This window comes from Lactuca sativa, chromosome 2, assembly GCF_002870075.4.
Source record: "Lactuca sativa cultivar Salinas chromosome 2, Lsat_Salinas_v11, whole genome shotgun sequence".
Lineage (NCBI taxonomy): Eukaryota > Viridiplantae > Streptophyta > Magnoliopsida > Asterales > Asteraceae > Lactuca > Lactuca sativa.
The window spans coordinates 47,324,653-47,344,303 of record NC_056624.2 but is presented as its reverse complement, the minus strand read 5'-3'; the positions used below and the strand labels follow the sequence as shown (position 1 = coordinate 47,344,303).

General features: G+C 35.9%; 1 protein-coding gene across 1 annotated transcript; it reads right to left on the bottom strand.

Moving 5' to 3' along the window:
• Window positions 1-16,364: 16,364 nt before the first annotated feature.
• LOC128132297 (leucine-rich repeat extensin-like protein 2) lies at window positions 16,365-16,901 on the bottom strand. The gene has a single exon (XM_052768812.1). The coding sequence runs from the start codon at window positions 16,899-16,901 to the stop codon at window positions 16,365-16,367; it is 537 nt and encodes a 178-aa protein (XP_052624772.1).
• Window positions 16,902-19,651: the final 2,750 nt, after the last annotated feature.

The following is a 19,651-nucleotide window of genomic DNA, read 5'->3' as shown; positions in this document are numbered from 1 at the left end:
GTGTATTGACTACAGAGAACTCAACAAACTGACGGTCAAGAATCGTTACCCTCTGCCACGCATAGATGATCTATTCGACCAACTGCAAGGGGCGAGCTATTTTTCTAAGATTGATCTGAGATCCGGATATCACCAGTTACGAGTGCTAGAGGAGGATGTGCCGAAGACCGCCTTCCGAACTCGTTACGGATATTACGAGTTCGTGGTGATGCCATTCGGATTGACCAATGCGCCCGCAGTCTTCATGGATCTGATGAATAGAGTATGCCGACCCTACTTGGATCAGTTCGTCATCGTTTTCATTGACGACATCCTAATCTACTCCCGAAGTAAGAAAGAACATGGCGATCACCTACGACAAGTTCTAGGGACATTACGAAAAGAGAAACTTTATGCGAAGTTCTCGAAATGTGAATTTTGGATCCGAAGAGTCGAATTCTTAGGACACGTGGTAAGCGAAGAGGGAATCCACGTGGACCCATCCAAAATTAAGGCCATTGAGAACTGGTCAGCACCGAAGACGCCTACAGAAATTCGTCAATTTCTAGGCCTCGCTGGCTACTACCGCAGATTCATTCAGAACTTCTCACGAATAGCGAAGCCTCTTACAACCCTAACCCAGAAAGGCGTGGCCTTTGACTGGGAAGAGAAACAAGAAAGAGCGTTCCAAACGCTCAAACGAGCCTTGTGCACCGCACCAATACTATCCCTTCCCGAAGGAATAGAAGACTTCATAGTTTATTGCGATGCATCAAACGAAGGACTCGGATGTGTTCTGATGCAGCGAGGTAAGGTCATCGCCTACGCCTCGAGACAATTGAAGACACACGAGGTTAACTACACGACCCACGATCTTGAACTAGGAGCAGTAGTGTTTGCTCTGAAGATCTGGAGACATTACTTGTATGGAACGAAGAGCACTATCTTTACCGACCACAAGAGTTTACAACACATTTTCGATCAGAAGGAGCTCAACATGAGACAACGACGGTGGGTCGAACTACTCAGTGATTACGAATGCGATATTCGTTATCATCCGGGTAAAGCCAACGTAGTAGCAGACGCCCTAAGTCGGAAGGAATATTCTGGTCGCAAAGTCAAGTCATTATCGATAACCATCCATTCACACCTGACTAAGCAAATTCAGGCGGCTCAACTTGAGGCCATGAAACCTGAAAATGTGTCAAGTGAATCCCTTAGAGGAATGGACAAGAATTTAGAAGCCAAGGGTGACGGAGCTTTATATTTCATGAACCGGATCTGGACACCGAAACATGGTGGTTTCCGAGACTTGGTCATGACCGAGGCGCACAACACTCGGTATTCCGTCCACCCAGGTTCAGATAAGATGTATCTGGATCTTAAGAAGCTATACTGGTGGCCTAATATGAAAGCAGAGATTGCTACCTTCGTAAGTAAATGCCTTACTTGCGCAAAGGTTAAGGTCGAGTACCAGAAGCCCTCTGGGTTATTGCAGCAACCAGAGATCCCGGAATGGAAGTGGGAGCGGATCACTATGGATTTCATAACCAAGTTGCCCAAGACAACGGGTGGACTTGACACCATATGGGTCATCGTTGATAGATTGACCAAGTCTGCACACTTCCTGCCTATCAAAGAAACCGACAAGATGGAGAAACTTACGAGAACATACATTAGGGAAATCGTACGGCTACATGGTGTACCTATGTCCATTATCTCCGATAGAGATAGTAGGTTCACCTCAAGATTTTGGCAATCACTACAACATTCCCTAGGAACAAGGCTGGACATGAGCACAGCCTACCATCCTCAGACCGACGGACAGAGTGAGAGGACCATCCAAACTCTAGAAGATATGTTGCGAGCCTGCGTGATTGACTTTGGGAAGGCATGGGATACTCATTTACCCCTTGTCGAGTTTTCCTATAATAACAGTTATCACACGAGCATCAAGGCTGCTCCATTTGAAGCTCTCTACGGCCGTAAGTGCAGATCCCCTCTGTGCTGGGCTGAGGTGGGTGATACCCAATTAGCCAGGGGGCAAAATTCTGACAGTACTCTCACCGGTCCGGAGATCATTCGGGAAACAACAGAGAAAATCGTTCAGATCCGTGAACGATTGAAAGCCTCTAGAGACCGACGTAAGAGCTACGCTGATAAACGAAGGAAACCTTTGGAATTTCAGGTGGGAGACCGAGTCCTCCTCAAAGTCTCACCCTGGAAGGGCTTGATACGCTTCGGCAAGCGTGGAAAGCTTAATCCAAGGTACATAGGGCCTTTCGAGATTCTTGCAAGAGTCGGCCCCGTAGCTTACAAACTCGAACTACCAGACGCACTTCGTAACGTACATTCTACATTCCACGTATCTAACTTGAAAAAGTGTCTATCCGACGAGACTCTTGTAATCCCACTCGACGAGATCGAAATCAACGAGAGCCTCAACTTCGTGGAAGAACCTGTAGAGATCATGGACAGTGAGGTCAAGCAGACAAAGCAAAGCCGTATCCCTATCGTGAAGGTTCGCTGGAATGCCAAGCGAGGACCGGAATTCACTTGGGAACGTGAGGATCAAATGAAACTGAAATACCCTCACCTTTTTGCTTAGTTATTTGTAATTTCTATCTTACTTAAAATTTTAATTTCGGGACGAAATTCCTTCTAACGGGGGGATGATGTGACAACCCGATATTTCGAGTCAATGTAATGTAAAACCAATCAAATTTAGGTCAAAATGTAACCTTCCTAAAATCTTATTCGGGTTAAATAAAGTAGTAGGAATCATATCAAGGTTTGCGTACATAAAAAGAACGTCCAAATCTGACTTCGTATGAGGAAGTTATGAATTTTTGAAGAAATTCCTTAATCACGTCATTTTAATAAATAAATAATAAAAATAATTTTGGAATTTGCCAACGGAATCTAAACGAAAGTTGTAGATCATGGTCTCACCTTCGTGTGGATATAAAGAACGTCAAAAACGGAGTTCGTATGAGGGAGATATGAATTTTTGAAGTTTATTTAAAATAAATATGAATTTAATTATAAATTCCCGGTAATATCCGAAGGGGAGTCATCGGATTGGACCGAAGTACGCCCTGCGTACCTTCGTACGCCCCGCGTACTGAGATCGAGGGTCTCGGATCGTCCACGTTGCACTATCCGAAGAATCTAACCCGTCCGACCCGTCTGAAGCTCCGACCCGTCCGACCCGCTGTCCCGTCCGACCCGCCGTCCCATCCGACCCGCGTACCCAGCAACCCGTCCCATCCGAACCGAGGCAGTCGAGGCTTCGGTCATGCATGACGTACGCGTACGCGCTGCGTACGAGCGTACGCCCCGCGTTCGGAGGCGGTTCAGCCTTCCTATAAATAGGATGCGAGGCTTTCCGAAAATGTTGCTCATTTCTCTCCTCTCTCTCACAACCTTGCCTCGTTTTTCGTGCCCGTTATAACCCGAAGCTCTGGTCTTTTTGCTCAAGTCCCGAGGGTCGATTTTACTCCCGAGATTCCCTAGAATCCCGAGAAAAATCCGTTTTCCGAGACGAAACTCTGCCCGGTTTTCCATCTCGCTTTCTTCAATCAATCAAGTGAGTTTCATACCCCTTAATCAACCTTTTTAAATATTCTAAATGCTTTTATATGCTTTCAAGGGGGGGGGATACAAGTTAAATACTTATAGTTATTGTTTAAATCACATGTGATTGCATTAAGCACATGTGATTAATAACTAGGGAAACCATGATTTTATCACTATTCAAACTACCTATCAAACTGTTTTACTTCTAAATGTTTTCCAAACCCATTTACTTTCCGAATTTACACTGCAACTGTGATTTCAACAAATGTTCCTTATACTTAATCTGTTTTAATCAAATCTACGCCTTCAAATTGTTTTATAGATTGACATCAAGTCAATCTTTCTTTAAAAATAATACTTATGTTTCAAATGTCTTATAAATACTTATTTATGTTTTTATATTATAAATTGCATGCCCATATATGTATAGACGTATAAATAATGTTTAAAGGGCTTAGGAAGGCCATCCACCCTATTTTTCGTTTTCCTCGATTTGGATGTGGTCTGGTGGGATTTTGGGTGACCATCCGAAGGTCGTTTCCATGTTAATTACATATCAAATATACATATATAGACATAAAAGTACTTCCATAATCATACGTACTAGACGCACCGTTAACAAGCTACCATCGGGGTGACACATAACTATACTATTACAACTGCTAGATCAATGAGTCAGTTCATTCATGAGTCTATACTAGGAAGAGAATATATACAACTATACTACGAGAACATATACAACTATACTAGAACAAGAAACATTTCATCACATATGCAAGAATACGATAACAAATGTGATCCACTGTATCGGAGCATGCCTTAAATGTCATGGCCCGAGTTGTAGCCAGAATTCTCTTGGAGGGAAAGCGTTGAGTTTGCGTATAGATCTATACTGGATTGACTATCCTACACCTTGCTGCTAGCTACAGCCGGACCTGCAGGTCTGCGGGTGCCAAACGTCATTCCGTTATTACGACTGTTCTTTATGTCGTTGTTATCAGTCGATAGTATGGTGCAATTATCACATTATACCTTAATATAAATCCGATTTAAGGTAGTAGTAATTAGTACAACAGTAGTTCTTATTATACAAAGCTACAGTACTACAATGATTTACCCATTACATATTTTGGTGATAATCTCACTTAAGCATTAATGTACAAACTATATTTTATCAAATGATAGTTATACTTGGGTAATTACACACTTTTACAACAGACGAGTTTACAAAACAGTTAAGCCTTGGTAGAAGGCTACTTTTATAGAAAATATAGGATTTTCTGAGAGATTCAAACTTTTACAAACTTATACATTGAGACAGGTTCAAACGTTTTTGACAACGAACATTGACACAAAAATACTTATGAACTCACCAGCTTAATGCTGATAAACTCTTTCAAAATAACTTGTATTCTCAGGTCATCAGTAGACAGGTACCGATGCCAGCTTTTGAGATGATGGAGCGTACTCAAGACTCATCATTTTATTATTTTGATTTACGGTATATTTTTGGTGTCTAAAACTGTACAGAACACGCATGTATTAAAATTCTATATTTAATGCAATGGATGATGTTGTTTACCTATTTACATTTACTGTGTTATGATTACCTTACATGATGTCCTCCGCCCCAGAACGTTTCCGCCGTTCTTGGTTTTGGGGTGTGACAAATCCTAAGATTTTAACAAAAATGCAACGAGAATGAGTTTATCAATGTAGTATAGGATAATATGAAAAGAATCCTAAGGTTTTATTCATTAGATATGTTATATCATATATGTGACTTTCTAGTTTTAGTGGAATAATGAAACAAAAATACAAACTTATGTGATATGAGGGATGTTATATCTTATTGTATTTTTTGCTGAAATATACCCATAAAATTATATTTTAGCTAATAAAGGTCAAATTTGAGTTTTCAAGTTATCGAAAAGAAAGGAAAGAAAATTCCAAATGTGAAAAATGTGAAATATGGAAAATTTTCTAACTGAGTTCAAGAAGAGGAGTCAATATGTGACCTTTAGAATGGACAATATCTCATATCAAATATATGTCTCCCATAGAGAGTCATAGAGTTCTTTTAGTAGACTTTGGAAGGAAAATTATTAAATGTCCAAAAATCTTCCATAAAAAGTCACGAATTAAAGCTAGTTTATTTGGTATTATATACACTCAAGGAAATTAAAAAAAAATATGTACCAAGGAAAGTAAAAAGTGGTATCTCAAATAAACATCATTTTAGGATAGTATCAAAAGCTTGGAAACTTGGCGAAAATACCTTGAGGTTTGGGAGTTTTTTAATGGGTGTATTCAAAGGATGCTGAAATGTGTGTTGTTCATATTAAGTGGGCAAAATTTATAAGAAGTGTGATTATTTAAAACTAGGAAAGTTATTAGAATTTAGACATAGATATATGTATTGAATCTAGATATAATTGGTTGATTAGGAATAGGGTTATCTTCTGTAATGTTAGTAAATAAGGTTTTGGTGTAGTGAGATTGAATTAGAACTAGAATTCCACTTGAATAAATATATGTTTTCTTAGGGACAATCAAATTTTAAGTGTGGTGTATTTTGATGTGTCCTAAATTTTACAGATTTTAAGAGACATTTCAAATACTTTTATAGTTATTTTCATAGTTAAAATAGGAAAAAAAAGTGCTTAATTGCTAGAGATTTATGTTTTGCAGTTGAAAATAACCAAATGAAAAACTAGAATCTAAAAAGAGCCATTTTGGAGCATATTTTCATGGATTAATGTACAAGGAAGACAATTGGATATTTACATGAGAACATTTGGAAGATTTTAAAGATAAATACCAAGTTTATGAATTTGCATCGATATTCATGTTGGTTCTAAAAAGACAATAAACAGAGCCATAATTCATCCAAAACAATTGGTGTTGTAAAGAGAAAGAAGATACAAAAGATATAAAAGTAAGAGAAGTTAGAAGACTAAAGAACTACAACGAGGCTTTCTAAAGGAGTACTTGGTTTGTTGTATATTATATTTCTTTAGTTTTTCTTGTCTTCTTAGTTAGGTCATGGGCTAAGTTTTATTACCTATTTTTAGATGTAGATGATTAACCTTGATTATGCTTTGATTCATTTGAAAGGATATTAGTAGTTATTTAATTTGTTATGAATGCTTGATTAAAGATCTAGGAGTATTAATATTATTATTTTCTATGTCTACGTAATTCCTAGAACTCCATTAGTTGAGGTGTGAAGTGGTGATTAGAGGAGACGTTTCAATGTTATATATATATATATATATATATATATATATATATATATATATATATATATATATTGATTTAATGTTCATGATTATACTATTAATTTAGGCAATTTAAGAAGTTGCCACTACACTTGGGACTAGCCATACCAATTAAGTCTTTCATAATACGAATTAATATAGTGTATATAGAAAAACTATCCATGTTGGTTATAAGGTTAACCCTTATAATCCGATGAGTAAAACCTATGTCATGCTTAGTCATTCATCGACGTCATCGGTTGTTGACAAAGTCTCATTGCAGTGTGACATGTTTCTTTTTGTATAGTTTATATCTTTGATAAAAGGTAGTTATCTTTATATTCTTATCCCTAATATGTAGAGATTTGATTCTAGAATATTGTCAACCTAGTATATAGGTTACATTAGTGTTATGATGTAAATCACCGCCATGTGCAATCTCTCTTAGGATAGATTTCATAATCGAAATCGGTTTTTGATCATATTCTGTTCTTTGTTCTTGTTGCTTGATACATCTTATTTTTTATCCCTTAATTGGTATCAGAGCAGGTCTCTTATTATCAAGCAATGTCGACGTTGTCTTCTTTTGAATCTAAAATCTTTACCGGCACTATGTCAGGGAAGAAGATTCCTCTGTTTGATGAAAAGAACTTTTCCATGTGGAAGAGCAAAGACATGTTTGTTGAAAAACTGGATCAGAATATGATGTACATTATCGATAATGGTCTACATATTTCAATGTTTGACAAAACAAAAGATGATGTTAAAATCGATGTTATAAAGAAGACTCCTAAAAATTTATTTAGTGAAGAATGTAAGCATTTATTTAATGTTGATGTTCGTGCTCGTGCTGCCATTGGAATCTCTCTTCTTTATGATATCTACCACCTTGTTTAAAACTATGTTTCCATGAAGGAGATTATGGATATGCTGATTGTGGAATATGAAAGGACTAAAGAAGTAAAGGCAACTAAGGAGAACAATCTCAACAAGAAGTATAAACACTTTTTTGCTCAAAGGAATGAATATCGTACTCAAAGTTTTAATTATTTTAATTGTTTGATTAATGGAATGAGAAGATTTGATAGTTTTAAGCATGAAAAGTTCAAGAGTTTCAAAAAAATGTAGAGAATCAATTAGGTAGAAGATAAGAATTCTTCAGTAGGACAGGATAAGAGAATACCTTAGTATCGAGTTCAACAATCATCTTAGAAATTGTGGAATAGTTTCATAATTGGCCCCCCAAAGAACACCACAACTTAGTGGTATTACTAAAAGGAGAAATCAAACTTTTTTAGACATGGTTTGATCTATGATGAGTCAGGATTCGTTACCAATTACATTTTGGTGATATGTAATTAAAACAATAGCCCATATATTAAACCTTTTTCCAACTAAGAAGTTTTCATAGACACCTCATGAGATATGGAATGGAAAAGTCCTCTCACTCAATCAAATTAAGGTCTGGGGCTGTGAGAATTTTTTTGATGCGAAACCCAAGATAAACATGAATCCAAATCTAAGAAGTTTCATTATGTTGGTTATCCACAAAAGGCTTTTGGGTATTTTTTTTAGACCCAATGAAAATGTGTTGCTTGTAGCTCGAAAAAGAGTGTTCCTTGATAAATAACTTATATCTCAAGAATTCAGTGGGAGTCAAATTGACCTTGAAGAGATTCAGGAGCCAACAAAAAATGAACCTATAGTTGACACTGGCTCTTAACCAGAGGTTGAGAACTTGTTACGCCTAATGGCATATCATTACCTCTTCGTAGATCCGATAGAGTTAGCAATCCTCCTGAGTTTTATGATTTCCATATAACGAAGGAAGGAAAGATGTTTATTAGTGATAGGAAATTAGTTAATTTAGATGATCTTGCTAATTACAAGGAATCAATGGCTAGCCCTGAGGCTGCCTAGTGGAAAGAGGTAGTAGGTTACAAATGGATCTTTCAAGTTTGGAATTTGGTTAATCTAAAACTTAGTCTTGAGGCAGTAAGTTAAAAATGGATCTTAAAGAATAAGATTGATATGGATGATATTATACACACATTCAAAGAGAGGTTTGTGGGAAAAGGTTTCACTCAGATTCAAAAAGTGGATTATGAGGAAACATTCTCACCAATAGCTAATATAAACTCTATTAGGATACTTCTTGCAATAGTTGCCTTTTATGATTATAAGATATAACAAATGGATGTTAAAAAGACATTCCTTAATGGAAAACTTTTAGTGGATGAGAACATAACACAACCTGAAGGGTTTTCTAGTATCCAAATAGCGTGTGTAAAGTGTAAAGGCTTGTATTTGGAAGTGTTTCGCTATGAAGGACGTAAGAGAAGAGACACATATACTTAGTATAAGAATTTGTAGAGATAGATCGAAGTGTTTAATAGGATTGAGTCAGAGTACATATGTAGATAAATTTATGAAAAGACTTAATATGGAAAATTCTAAGAAAGGAAGTGTTCCTATGCATCATAGAATTAAATTAAGTAAGACTCAATGTCCTAGTTCTATTGATGAGCATGAAAGAATGAGTTGAATCCTGTATGCTTTGGCTATAGGATTGATCATGTATGATATGATATGTTCATCCTGATGTATCGTATTCTTTGAGCATGGTTAGTCAATATTAGGAAAATCTGGGAATTAGTCATCGGATGGCTGTCAAGAACATTCTGAACTATGTGAGAAATACTAAAGACATGTTGCTTGTGTATGGTGGTGAACAAGAACTTGTTCTTAAGGTATATAGTGATGCAAGTTTCCAAACAAATAAAGATGATTCAAAGTCATAGTTTGGATGTGATTTCACTTTGAATGGTGTTGCGATGACATGGAAAAGTTCCAACTAGGATACTATGACAAACTCTACATGCGAGTCTGAATACATTTTTGCAAGTGAAGTGTCCAAGGAATCTACATGAATCAGAAACTTCATAGTTAACCTTGGAGTTGTTTTGAGTAACAAAGATGCATTGGAGATATTCTGTGATAAAAGGTGAATTCACTCTAACTAAAGAACCATGGGATCATGGAAGGTCAAGGCACATAAAAAGGGAGTGCCACTACATTCAAGATAAACTTGAGGATGTAGATCTTATTGTGAAGCGAGTATCATCAGAAGAGAATCTAGTTGATCCGTTCACAAAAAAAATGTCAAAGGAATGACATAATATGCTTGCTAGGATCATTGGCATGAGAGATGATGTAAAGTTTAGTAGTTAGCTGATTTTTTTGAAACATTCAGAATAATGAATAAATTTTTTAATTGTTATGGTAATTAAATAATTGAGATTTATTTATATTCAAGTATGATGCCATTTACAATTAGTATATTATTATTTTTTGTTTTGCACATGTTTAGATCCTCACTTCTCGAGTTTTAATTTACTCAAATTCCACAATTCATCATACTCTTGGGAGTAAGTATTAAGTTAAGATTGTCGTGAAGTGCTAGTAGATTGTCAATAGTGATTAGATATAACATGAAGATTATAAATAACATTCATGAGTGCTTAATAGATATTTAAGTATTAGAGAAATCCGCACTCAGAGAAAATACTTTATGGATTCAATAACGAGTAATTTTGTGATGATAATATCTTTTATTCTTAAAAAAGAGAGACATTGAGTTCTTTGGATATAAGTTTCCTGTGAATTAGTCTTACTGTAACGCTAACCATAACTAATGGTCATAAAGGGTAGGTCTATGCATGATTTGATGAGCAGAAAAAAAACTATGTGGTTGAAGTTTATTATTTCCTTTTCGCCTTAACGTGAAAAGCGATATCATGGGCCCCTCGAGGATTTGACGATGATATTCATGTTCTTGGCCAACCTCGGATTGAATTGTTGTGTTTAGTTAGTAGTCTGGTTTGATTATTATTATTATTAGCCGATTATATTTTAGGATATTAGATATTTCAATATTGTATTGCGGTCAATATTTTTTGGCATTATTTCCTTTTATACCCCCACTATTAAGAAATATCATATTTCTCATGTTATAGATGATTCCTACCATATATGTGAACAATTTGTGTTTATGAATAGCCATTATTCATATTTAATAATTTCTTGTTAAAACTAGTGTCAACCATAACAAAACTGTAGCTATAGTTCTTGAGCAACTTCAAGTTCCATGTGTCTCCCACTTGCTTTGTCATTAGAAGCTTGTTTTTTGATAACTCAACTTTCAAACGAATAAGAGAACTTATTCTTGGTGGGTATATATATATATATATATATATATATATATATATATATATATATATATAATAATCTAATGAACCTTTTCGAATATTCTTCAAATATATATATATATATATATATATATATATATATATATATATATATATATATATATATATATATATATATAGCAGATTTTTGATATAGAAACTTTAGTTTAATATTGGCTTTAAATTCATAAAATATTAAGTAAGATAAGGATGGAGCTTTTCCATACTAAATTTTATAAAGTGTTTTATACTCTTATTATTTAGTGTAAGTATTCAAAATATAAGTGATAGTGAGTAAGGCATAATCCCAAAAGGATAAAGGAAAATGATTTCTACCGATTAGAAAGTAAACAATGTTTAGTAATGTTTAGATTATCCTTTGTTATCTACAAGGGTCTAGATGGTTATACTGATTTGTATCTCAACTTTATATTTGAAAACTTAAGAAAAGTTTTCACAATTATTTTTTAAAATGTAAAATATAATTACAATGACTATAGTTGTTAATAAAGTTGATAATGTATCTTGTACTAAATCTAGACATTCATTTGAAAGGAAGTCATATATAATAGTTTATAGTTCCTTAATAATCATTTTATCTACAATTTATTGAAAATATTATTAGGAATATTTTACATACAAATAAGATTCACATACATCAAATAAACTATATTATTTTCCTTCCTAAATTCTTTTCTTGAAGTTGGAAAATTTGCATATCATTTATATAAAAAAGATAACAATACCATAAATAACTGTTCAAATCAAGTTTGAGTCAAAAGTTTTTGAATATAGAATTTATTTATTTAGAAAATATTGACATTTACTTTATAGTTCTATTTAGAGATCTGGTTCACAAAACCAAAATTTAATCATGTCTGAATATGGAGGTGATAATCAGTTAATTGAGACATATATTTGGACACACTAAATTTAAAATATACATTGTTCCAAAACAACAAAAAATTATAATACAAGTACTTTATGTTCAAAGCATAAATAATAAACTAAACTTCCAGATTGATGTTTTAACTTTCTTGTGCTCAACTGATTACTCATCTTGAACATATATAAACATTTAAAAATATTAAACTAGAATTAAGTATCAAGTATATAACTATTAAATGAAAAGTATAAGTTCTATCTAGTAGATCTAAATAATTAGTCTGGGTTATTGTTGCTATGCGGGGTTCTGTATTCAATTATCCAGTTGTTTTGTCTAGCTTGTATGTCCTTCGAGAGTGCATCGTGGTTGGATTCAGACTACAAAACCTGAGTAGTAGCAAGAACGTCATCGTTAAACTTGCCTTATGGACTGTGACTCGGGAGCAGGCTCTGATAATGAAGTTAAATTGTCATGTAAAAAGAGAGCTAACTGCTCCTAATGGAAATGAGTTGATTAGATGGAGACATAAATATCTCCATGAGAGAGACAAGGATAGATATAGGAATTAGTCAAAAACACCTAACAAGAGTGCTTGGATACTATTTATAGGAAAGGAAGGGTGTTGGATTAGTGTCTAAGTCCATAACTATTTTGGTATGTACTTGACCCGATGGTGCATGGTCCTTTTGGGTTGCCTTCACCAAAGAAACTTGATTGGAGAAATAAATAAAGAGAGAGGTTATTATGATTTATTAATATGTTATAAGAATAATATATTAAAGGAGAAATCATATTTGTTAAATTAATATTGGTCAATAATTAATTAAGAATTAATTTTGTGATCAAATGTAATTAATTAAACTAGAGGGACTGAATTGTAATTATGTGATAGTTGCAAAATAGGGCAATGGTTATCCTTGTCAAAGGATGGACGAATTCAAGGATAAGGATATCCTTAAAATCGTCCAAGGTCCAAGAGATAGGGATTTTCAAGGCTTATCTTATGGTTGCTTGATGGGCAACTAACTAGATAAGGATAAGGACTGAAACCCTAATCCCAACCCTATATAAAGACCCCTAAGGCCTTAGGATTTCGTGCACTTGGTCCCTAGAGCATCTAAGGATGAATTTCTACCTCTCTCCTCTCTCTTTATACCTTCTCCACTTGCTTATGGTGTTTGTAAGCCATTAGAGGAGTGACACTTGTGACTCTAAGCCTTCCAAAGTCAATTCAAGGAGGAATTGGGATTGTTATTGCTACATAACAATCAAGGTAATATCATAAACCTAATTATATGTTAATATCTAATTCCAGATGCTAGAATTAGCGTTTATAGTCTTGGATAACAAGCATGTACAATAGAGAAACCTAGATCCAAGCATTAGGGATTGTATGAGCACATAGGATGTTCTTAGGACCAAAACCCATCAAAGTGAACATCGATCTAATATTATATTATTTAGTATACTAGCCTTCTTATTATAATATTAGATTTTGGATAAAAACCTAGATCTTATGATGTTATGCAAGAATTTAAATGATTACTCTACTTTTATATTCGATCATCTTTTTTCTATCCTTCATTTATTATTTCCTTTGGATACCAAATAAGTAATTAGTTATTGTCGAACTGCTATGTGTGTATGGGTAAACACTAGAGATCATTATGCTCCCAGTCTAAAATGATTTATGGCATCAAGACATATAATGTTTTAGACTAAAATTTAACTTGATCTTCATGCAAAACAAAATATTTCCAATCATCACATAGGATTATCATTATAGTATACTTGTCTTGATTTTTGTGCTTATGTTCCAAGGGGATGTATAAAGTCCTTAGAAAGAAGTCTACTAAATAAGGAAATTCAAAGAGAACGTCATTATTGGATAAAGCTTATACATCATTGTGTAAAGGAATTCCAAGTATGTTGCATATTTGGCTAATCGGGTAGCCATCGTGAATATGTTGCTTTGACCGAAATTTCTGAGTAGCCAGCCAATTGAGCTAATTTTAAGAATAAATGTTGCTTATTTGGCTAATTAGGTAGCTATGGTCCATATGTTGTTTTAACCAAAATTACTGAGTAGTCGGTTGACCGAACTACTTTTATGAAAAAGTGTTACTTCTTTGGCTAGTCAGGTATCCAATGTCAACATGTTGCTTTGACCAAAATTGCTGAGTAGTCGGCTGAATGGGCTACTTTTAAGAATGTTAGAACAATGCTCTATCAGGATCGATAGATTCTAAGCAAGCTAATGATTAAGAACGTAATAAAGAACACAAATATGACTTTGAATATGTCGTATGATTAATGCTTCAACACCTCAGAAGAGCTCGATTAAGAACTTCAACTGTAGAGGTGTTTTAGGGTTACAAAATAATGAACGTAAAAATCAACTTCATATAATGCATACATGCATGCATATATATAGAATAACCCTACTAGCTAATCTAGATAATCACGGATGGACATGCCCAATCTAGATACAAAACATGAGGCCCAAGACACAACACTAACAGACTCAACAATCTCCCCTTTTACGTCTTTGGAGCCGAAACCTCAATCTTGTTTAGCAACATAAGACTTCTTCACAGTCTAGAACACCCTCGGTATGATGGCCAAAAGATGATAGCGAAATGTAATGTACCACTGAAGCATGTTTGTAAAATTCTTCTTGTTAGCCTCTGAATTCTGCTTGCACCGATGTATTATGTTGATGATGTGCTCCAAGCAGTCAGTAGAAAATAAGTGCTTATCTACCAGAGCAAACAAAAATCTGTGAGCTTCACCTTTAGTAAACATCACAGTTAGATGTGTTGAATCTATTTGGCCCATCTTCATCTTGTTCACATCCCCTGGCTTTGGTGTAGGTTTGACAGTTGGCTTCTTGTTCATAGCCTTTGCTATGTCCTGATCAATAGTTGCTACTTCATATATGTAGGAGGCCAACATTCTCTTTAAGTGTTCCAGAATCGGCTCATATTCCATCAGATTAGTGAGCAGAATGTTGTATAGCAAAATCCAATCATGAGGATTGAGATTAGGAAGGTCTGCTAGAGAGATAGTCGACACTGTGTTTGTTGTTCCACGAGTGATCTTGAAATTGACATTGATAAATCTCCCAATAGGTAAAGGTTTGAGCACCTTAACAGTCACAATATTCTGAGCACTCCATGTTAGGTACTGCAGTTGGCCATACTTTAGATAGAAGTCAATCAGCTCTCGGTCAACCTTCGGATGAGGAAAAGGAACCTCAGCAGTTGAATCAAAACAAAGGAATGTGAACGTCTTCCTTGTAATTGGCATGTCAAACTACGAGTCCTTTGAATTATCACAGTCAAACGAAGCAACAGGTTCCAACCAATAAACTGATGGAAACTCTATAGCTTGATTGATAAGTGCTTCTTTTGCCCATAAAGGAAACAAGGCCTTTTTACAGTTGAAGGCTTCTTCTTCTTCCTTGTTTCTCCTTTCCCTCTCCTTTGCTTCCTTCGCAACTTTCAAATTTTCATTCAACTCTCGGTCTCTCTTCTTTCTTTGGAGAGCCTCAGCAATTGTTTCACCAACATCACTATCAATATCATCAGCAATATCCTTTTGCTTTTCATTTGGACCAGAACCTGAAGCTACATTATCCTTCAGTTTGGTTGTGACCTTGACTTCTGGGTGTATAGTTTCTGTTTCTTTTTTAACAGTCACTCTCGGTTGATCAACACGAGCACCTTCTCCCCCTTGTTTCGGAGGGTTGAACCTCTCAGAAACACCCTTCATTTCATGAAGCATTGTAAGGGCAGGAAGCAGTTTGGTGGTAAGATGATTTCAGATGGTGAGAGTTAGAATGGGATCATGAGGACCAAGGAGATTGGTCAGCATGTTCTTTACATCTCCTGCACAACTTCGAAATACAGCCCGTTTTGTCTTTAATAAAGGGATTTCTTTTTCTGCTTGGGCTAGCTACACCTTCTGGACTTCAATAATAGATGCTTGTTTGGCAAGATCTGCCATCAGAGCACTTTCGGTTGCCAGGTAAGCGTGAAGAGAGGCAAAACGAGAATTCACTAAACTTAAAAAGGAAGTGTTCTCGGTTTGGATAGATGAACGCACAACTTCAAACTTGGTGCTTTCTTCTTGAAGGGACTTAGAAAATGAATCGACAGAGGCTTGTACTTTCGCTGCACTTGTATCAGCATGAATTTTCAATGATTCAAGAAAAATTTGAGTTGTATGAACAACCTCAGTAACATCATTAGTTGCCTTTTTACAAGAAGAGGTAGACTCATCGATAGCTTTAGTAGATTTTTCAATTGACGTTGTGTATTGTTCTATGGCAGTCTCCAGGAAAGCTTTAAGAACCACACCACTATAAGCCTTGCTGTCTTCAAGCAAACGATCTAGCTTTTCAGGAATGCTCTATAAATGTTGGTTGTTGACAGGAGCATCATTGTCTTCATCAGATGGAAGCTGATATGGACTGAAGTATGTAGAGTCATACTCATCATTCTCTCCACCGAGAGTGGCACCAGAATCGGTTGAGTTGATAGGTGAAAGAGGTTTAGTGATGATTGGAGTTTTGGTTGTAGTAGTTGCCCCCGTATCAGATACGTTGACTCCCACTGTTGGGTCAGGAAAAGTAGTGGTAGTTGATTGTGAAATTATAGGAGGTGGTAATGGAGATGTAGAAATTGGAATATAAGTAACTGGTGGAGGTGGTAGTAAAGAAGTCGTTGGTTGTGAAGTAGTGGGTGGAGGAGCGATAGGAACCGATACTGAAATTGTTTGTTTCGGTGATGGAGGTGGGGTAGGAATTTTGTCATGAATGGGTTTGGTTGGAGTTGGGGATCTGGTAGGTGTATTGCCTCTTGATGATTCATGATGACCCTCTGCTTCTTCATCTTCCTTGTCATTTTCTGAGCTAGGAGGAGTGGGACTCTTGGATCTTCTTGCCATTTTCTTAAGCTTCTTGGGCTTGGAAGAATCTCCTTTATCAGACTTTCATTTTCATGTTAGAAGCTTTAGTCTTATCCTCTTCTGTGGACTCCTTTGTGGTAGTGCGTTTCCCTCGGTTGCTAGGCTTGTCTACAGCTTCCAGGGCAGCCTGCTGTTCTGGAGTAAGGACTCTCGGTCCCTTAGGAGGAAGTGTTCTGTATTCCGCCATAACATGACTTTCTGCTGAGACACAACGATACATGGATTCAGGAATGGAGCCGTTGTGATGGAACTTTGTTGGATTAGAGATGATGATCTTCTTTGTGTGAAACATAGCAACGGACGCGACTAGGACATCCTTCATCACAGGAATGTCCAAAGTGTTAATCGCCCTTCTTGTAATAAGCGTCCAGAAGTGCCCACATGATATATCTGAATGCCTCGTAGATATATTGAGACTCTGCACCACTTGAGACCATATAATCGTCCCATAATCAAGGTTGATGCCATTGTAGAGACCGTATAAAAGGGTAAGAAAACCCTTGCTAGTGCCATCTGATCCACCACTCCTTTCTGCCAAACTCTTGATGAGAAGAGTTAACAAACCATTCCATTGAGAAGTTAAACAAGACTTTTTAACTTTTGTGACTGTGGTGAGCACATCTGTATATCCCATCTCGTAAAGCATTGAGAACAGTTGTGTAGTTGTGACAAAGTCTGGTGAGATTACTGAGGAATCAACAATAAGATTCATCAACGAGCAAAATCTCCCCTTTGAAATAGAAGCCTTCTTGTTATGAATTTGAAAGAAAATATGTTCTTTGTTCTTGCCATATGAGGCCGTGGAGTAGACCTATGATAAGAGTGACATTGGAACGGCTTCAACTTGAGTTAGGGCTACAACTAGTGGAGAATACTTCAAACACTCACCAAACTGAAGCATATACGAATCATGCAAAAATGGGTTAAGTTCGATGATCATATTTTGATTTGGCTTGATTGAAAGCAATGTAGACGAATCAGTCTAATCGTGAAAGGATGAAGAAGTCGCCACTGTTGAACGAAGAAGGAAGATAAATAGTTGGAACTTGCGTTGTAATATTGAGAGAATTTGTTGCTGGTAAAAGACAAACAAAGGAAAATCTCTTTATATATCGTTGCTAGGAGAGAGAATGTAGATGACGATAATGACGTGATCACTAAAACATCGCCTGGAAAAGCGCGACGTGACAGGTTGGGTACTCCCAGATAAACGTTAGCACGTGTGGGTATAGAGACCGTTCAAATTCACGCGCCCAAATTCTTATCCTCAATCGTCGTTTGAAATTCAGTGCGACTTCAAGAAACATGATTACCCCTGTTTAAACAAAACTTGAACCAACATCAACCATAGTTTTGGAAAATAAAATTTTCGTGCAATAGAGTGACAAACGAAAAAGAAATAAAGCAAGTGTGTATGGGATGTGAGTGATGTCTCATTATAAGACAGAAAGCAGGTGATCCCGGGCAAGAATCGCTTCCTTCATAGTCAAGATAGACTTGAAGTGCTTGTGTGGTTTCCCGGAAAATACGATCAACTATTTGTTGAGAAACATTGAAAGGCTTCTTTTAATTGTTAGGCTTTGGGAAGCTTATCTTCAACCGAACTGGGAGTCTTAACATAAGACCGAACGTTGGAAGAAGTACTTGTGAGACCGATGTAGACTGTTGAACAAGTAAGTGAGATATAAGTTGGAGTAACAAATGAAGTAATAGAAATCTCAAAACCAAAAATAAACTGGATCTTTTTGGGAAGAAATGCCTTGGTTTTAGACAATTTCATAAAAGACCACGCAAAAAATAAAAAGAGATTTCATTGGGTAACCATTAAGTTCTTGAATTTGATAATTCACCATCAATTCATTATAGGTGTCGGATTTTGGGTTTCACTCAGCACGTGGTATACGTATCTAAGATCACAAACACAGACTTTGTGCAACCATAAACCTCAGTGGTAAGAATCAAGAGTCTCAAGGGTTACATTGGCGAACCGAAAGTAGATGGAGAATATAAGGAAGGTGGCTAAAGAACCGAAAGTACCTTCAGTTATAAAAACATGACTAAGCAGACAAACTCTTAACTCATATGAAAAGAGTAAGGTATCTCTAAAGTGAGTTGATGTTAACAGCCTAATTGGGAAGAAACGATAAGTATAGATCGAATCATTAAGGCCTGATCTAAGTCGTAGAGGCTTTGGTTAACATGCAACAGCATGCTTCTAGGGACCCTTAACTAGTTCTTATGGAAATAATTGTACGTGCTTTAGCTACAAATTTTGTTGTACTGGTACTCTTGTGACCTAATTAAAGTAAGAACAACCAAACACACCATACAAAAATAACAAACAAACAAAACGAAAAATATTTTTGAAGATTTGAGTTTTCTGAAAAATAATAAAAACAGAAAGAGAAAATATTTTTGGATTTTTGAAGTTTTCTGAAAAAGAATAACAACAGAAAGAGAAAATATTTTTGGATTTTTGAAGTTTTCTGAAAAAAATAAAAATAGAAAAATAAGCATAAACCATATTAAAGACAAGAGAAAAGAATATACATAGAATACAACCGGAATCTTATCTTAATTGAGTGAAGCGAAATAGACCGAGCGGTCGGTTTATTTCAGTTCCTTAAAATTCCAGAGCCAAAATAGATCGAGCGGTCGGTTCATTTCGGTTCCTTAAAATTCCAGAGCCGAAATAGACCGATCGGTCGGTTCCTTAAAATTTCAGACCC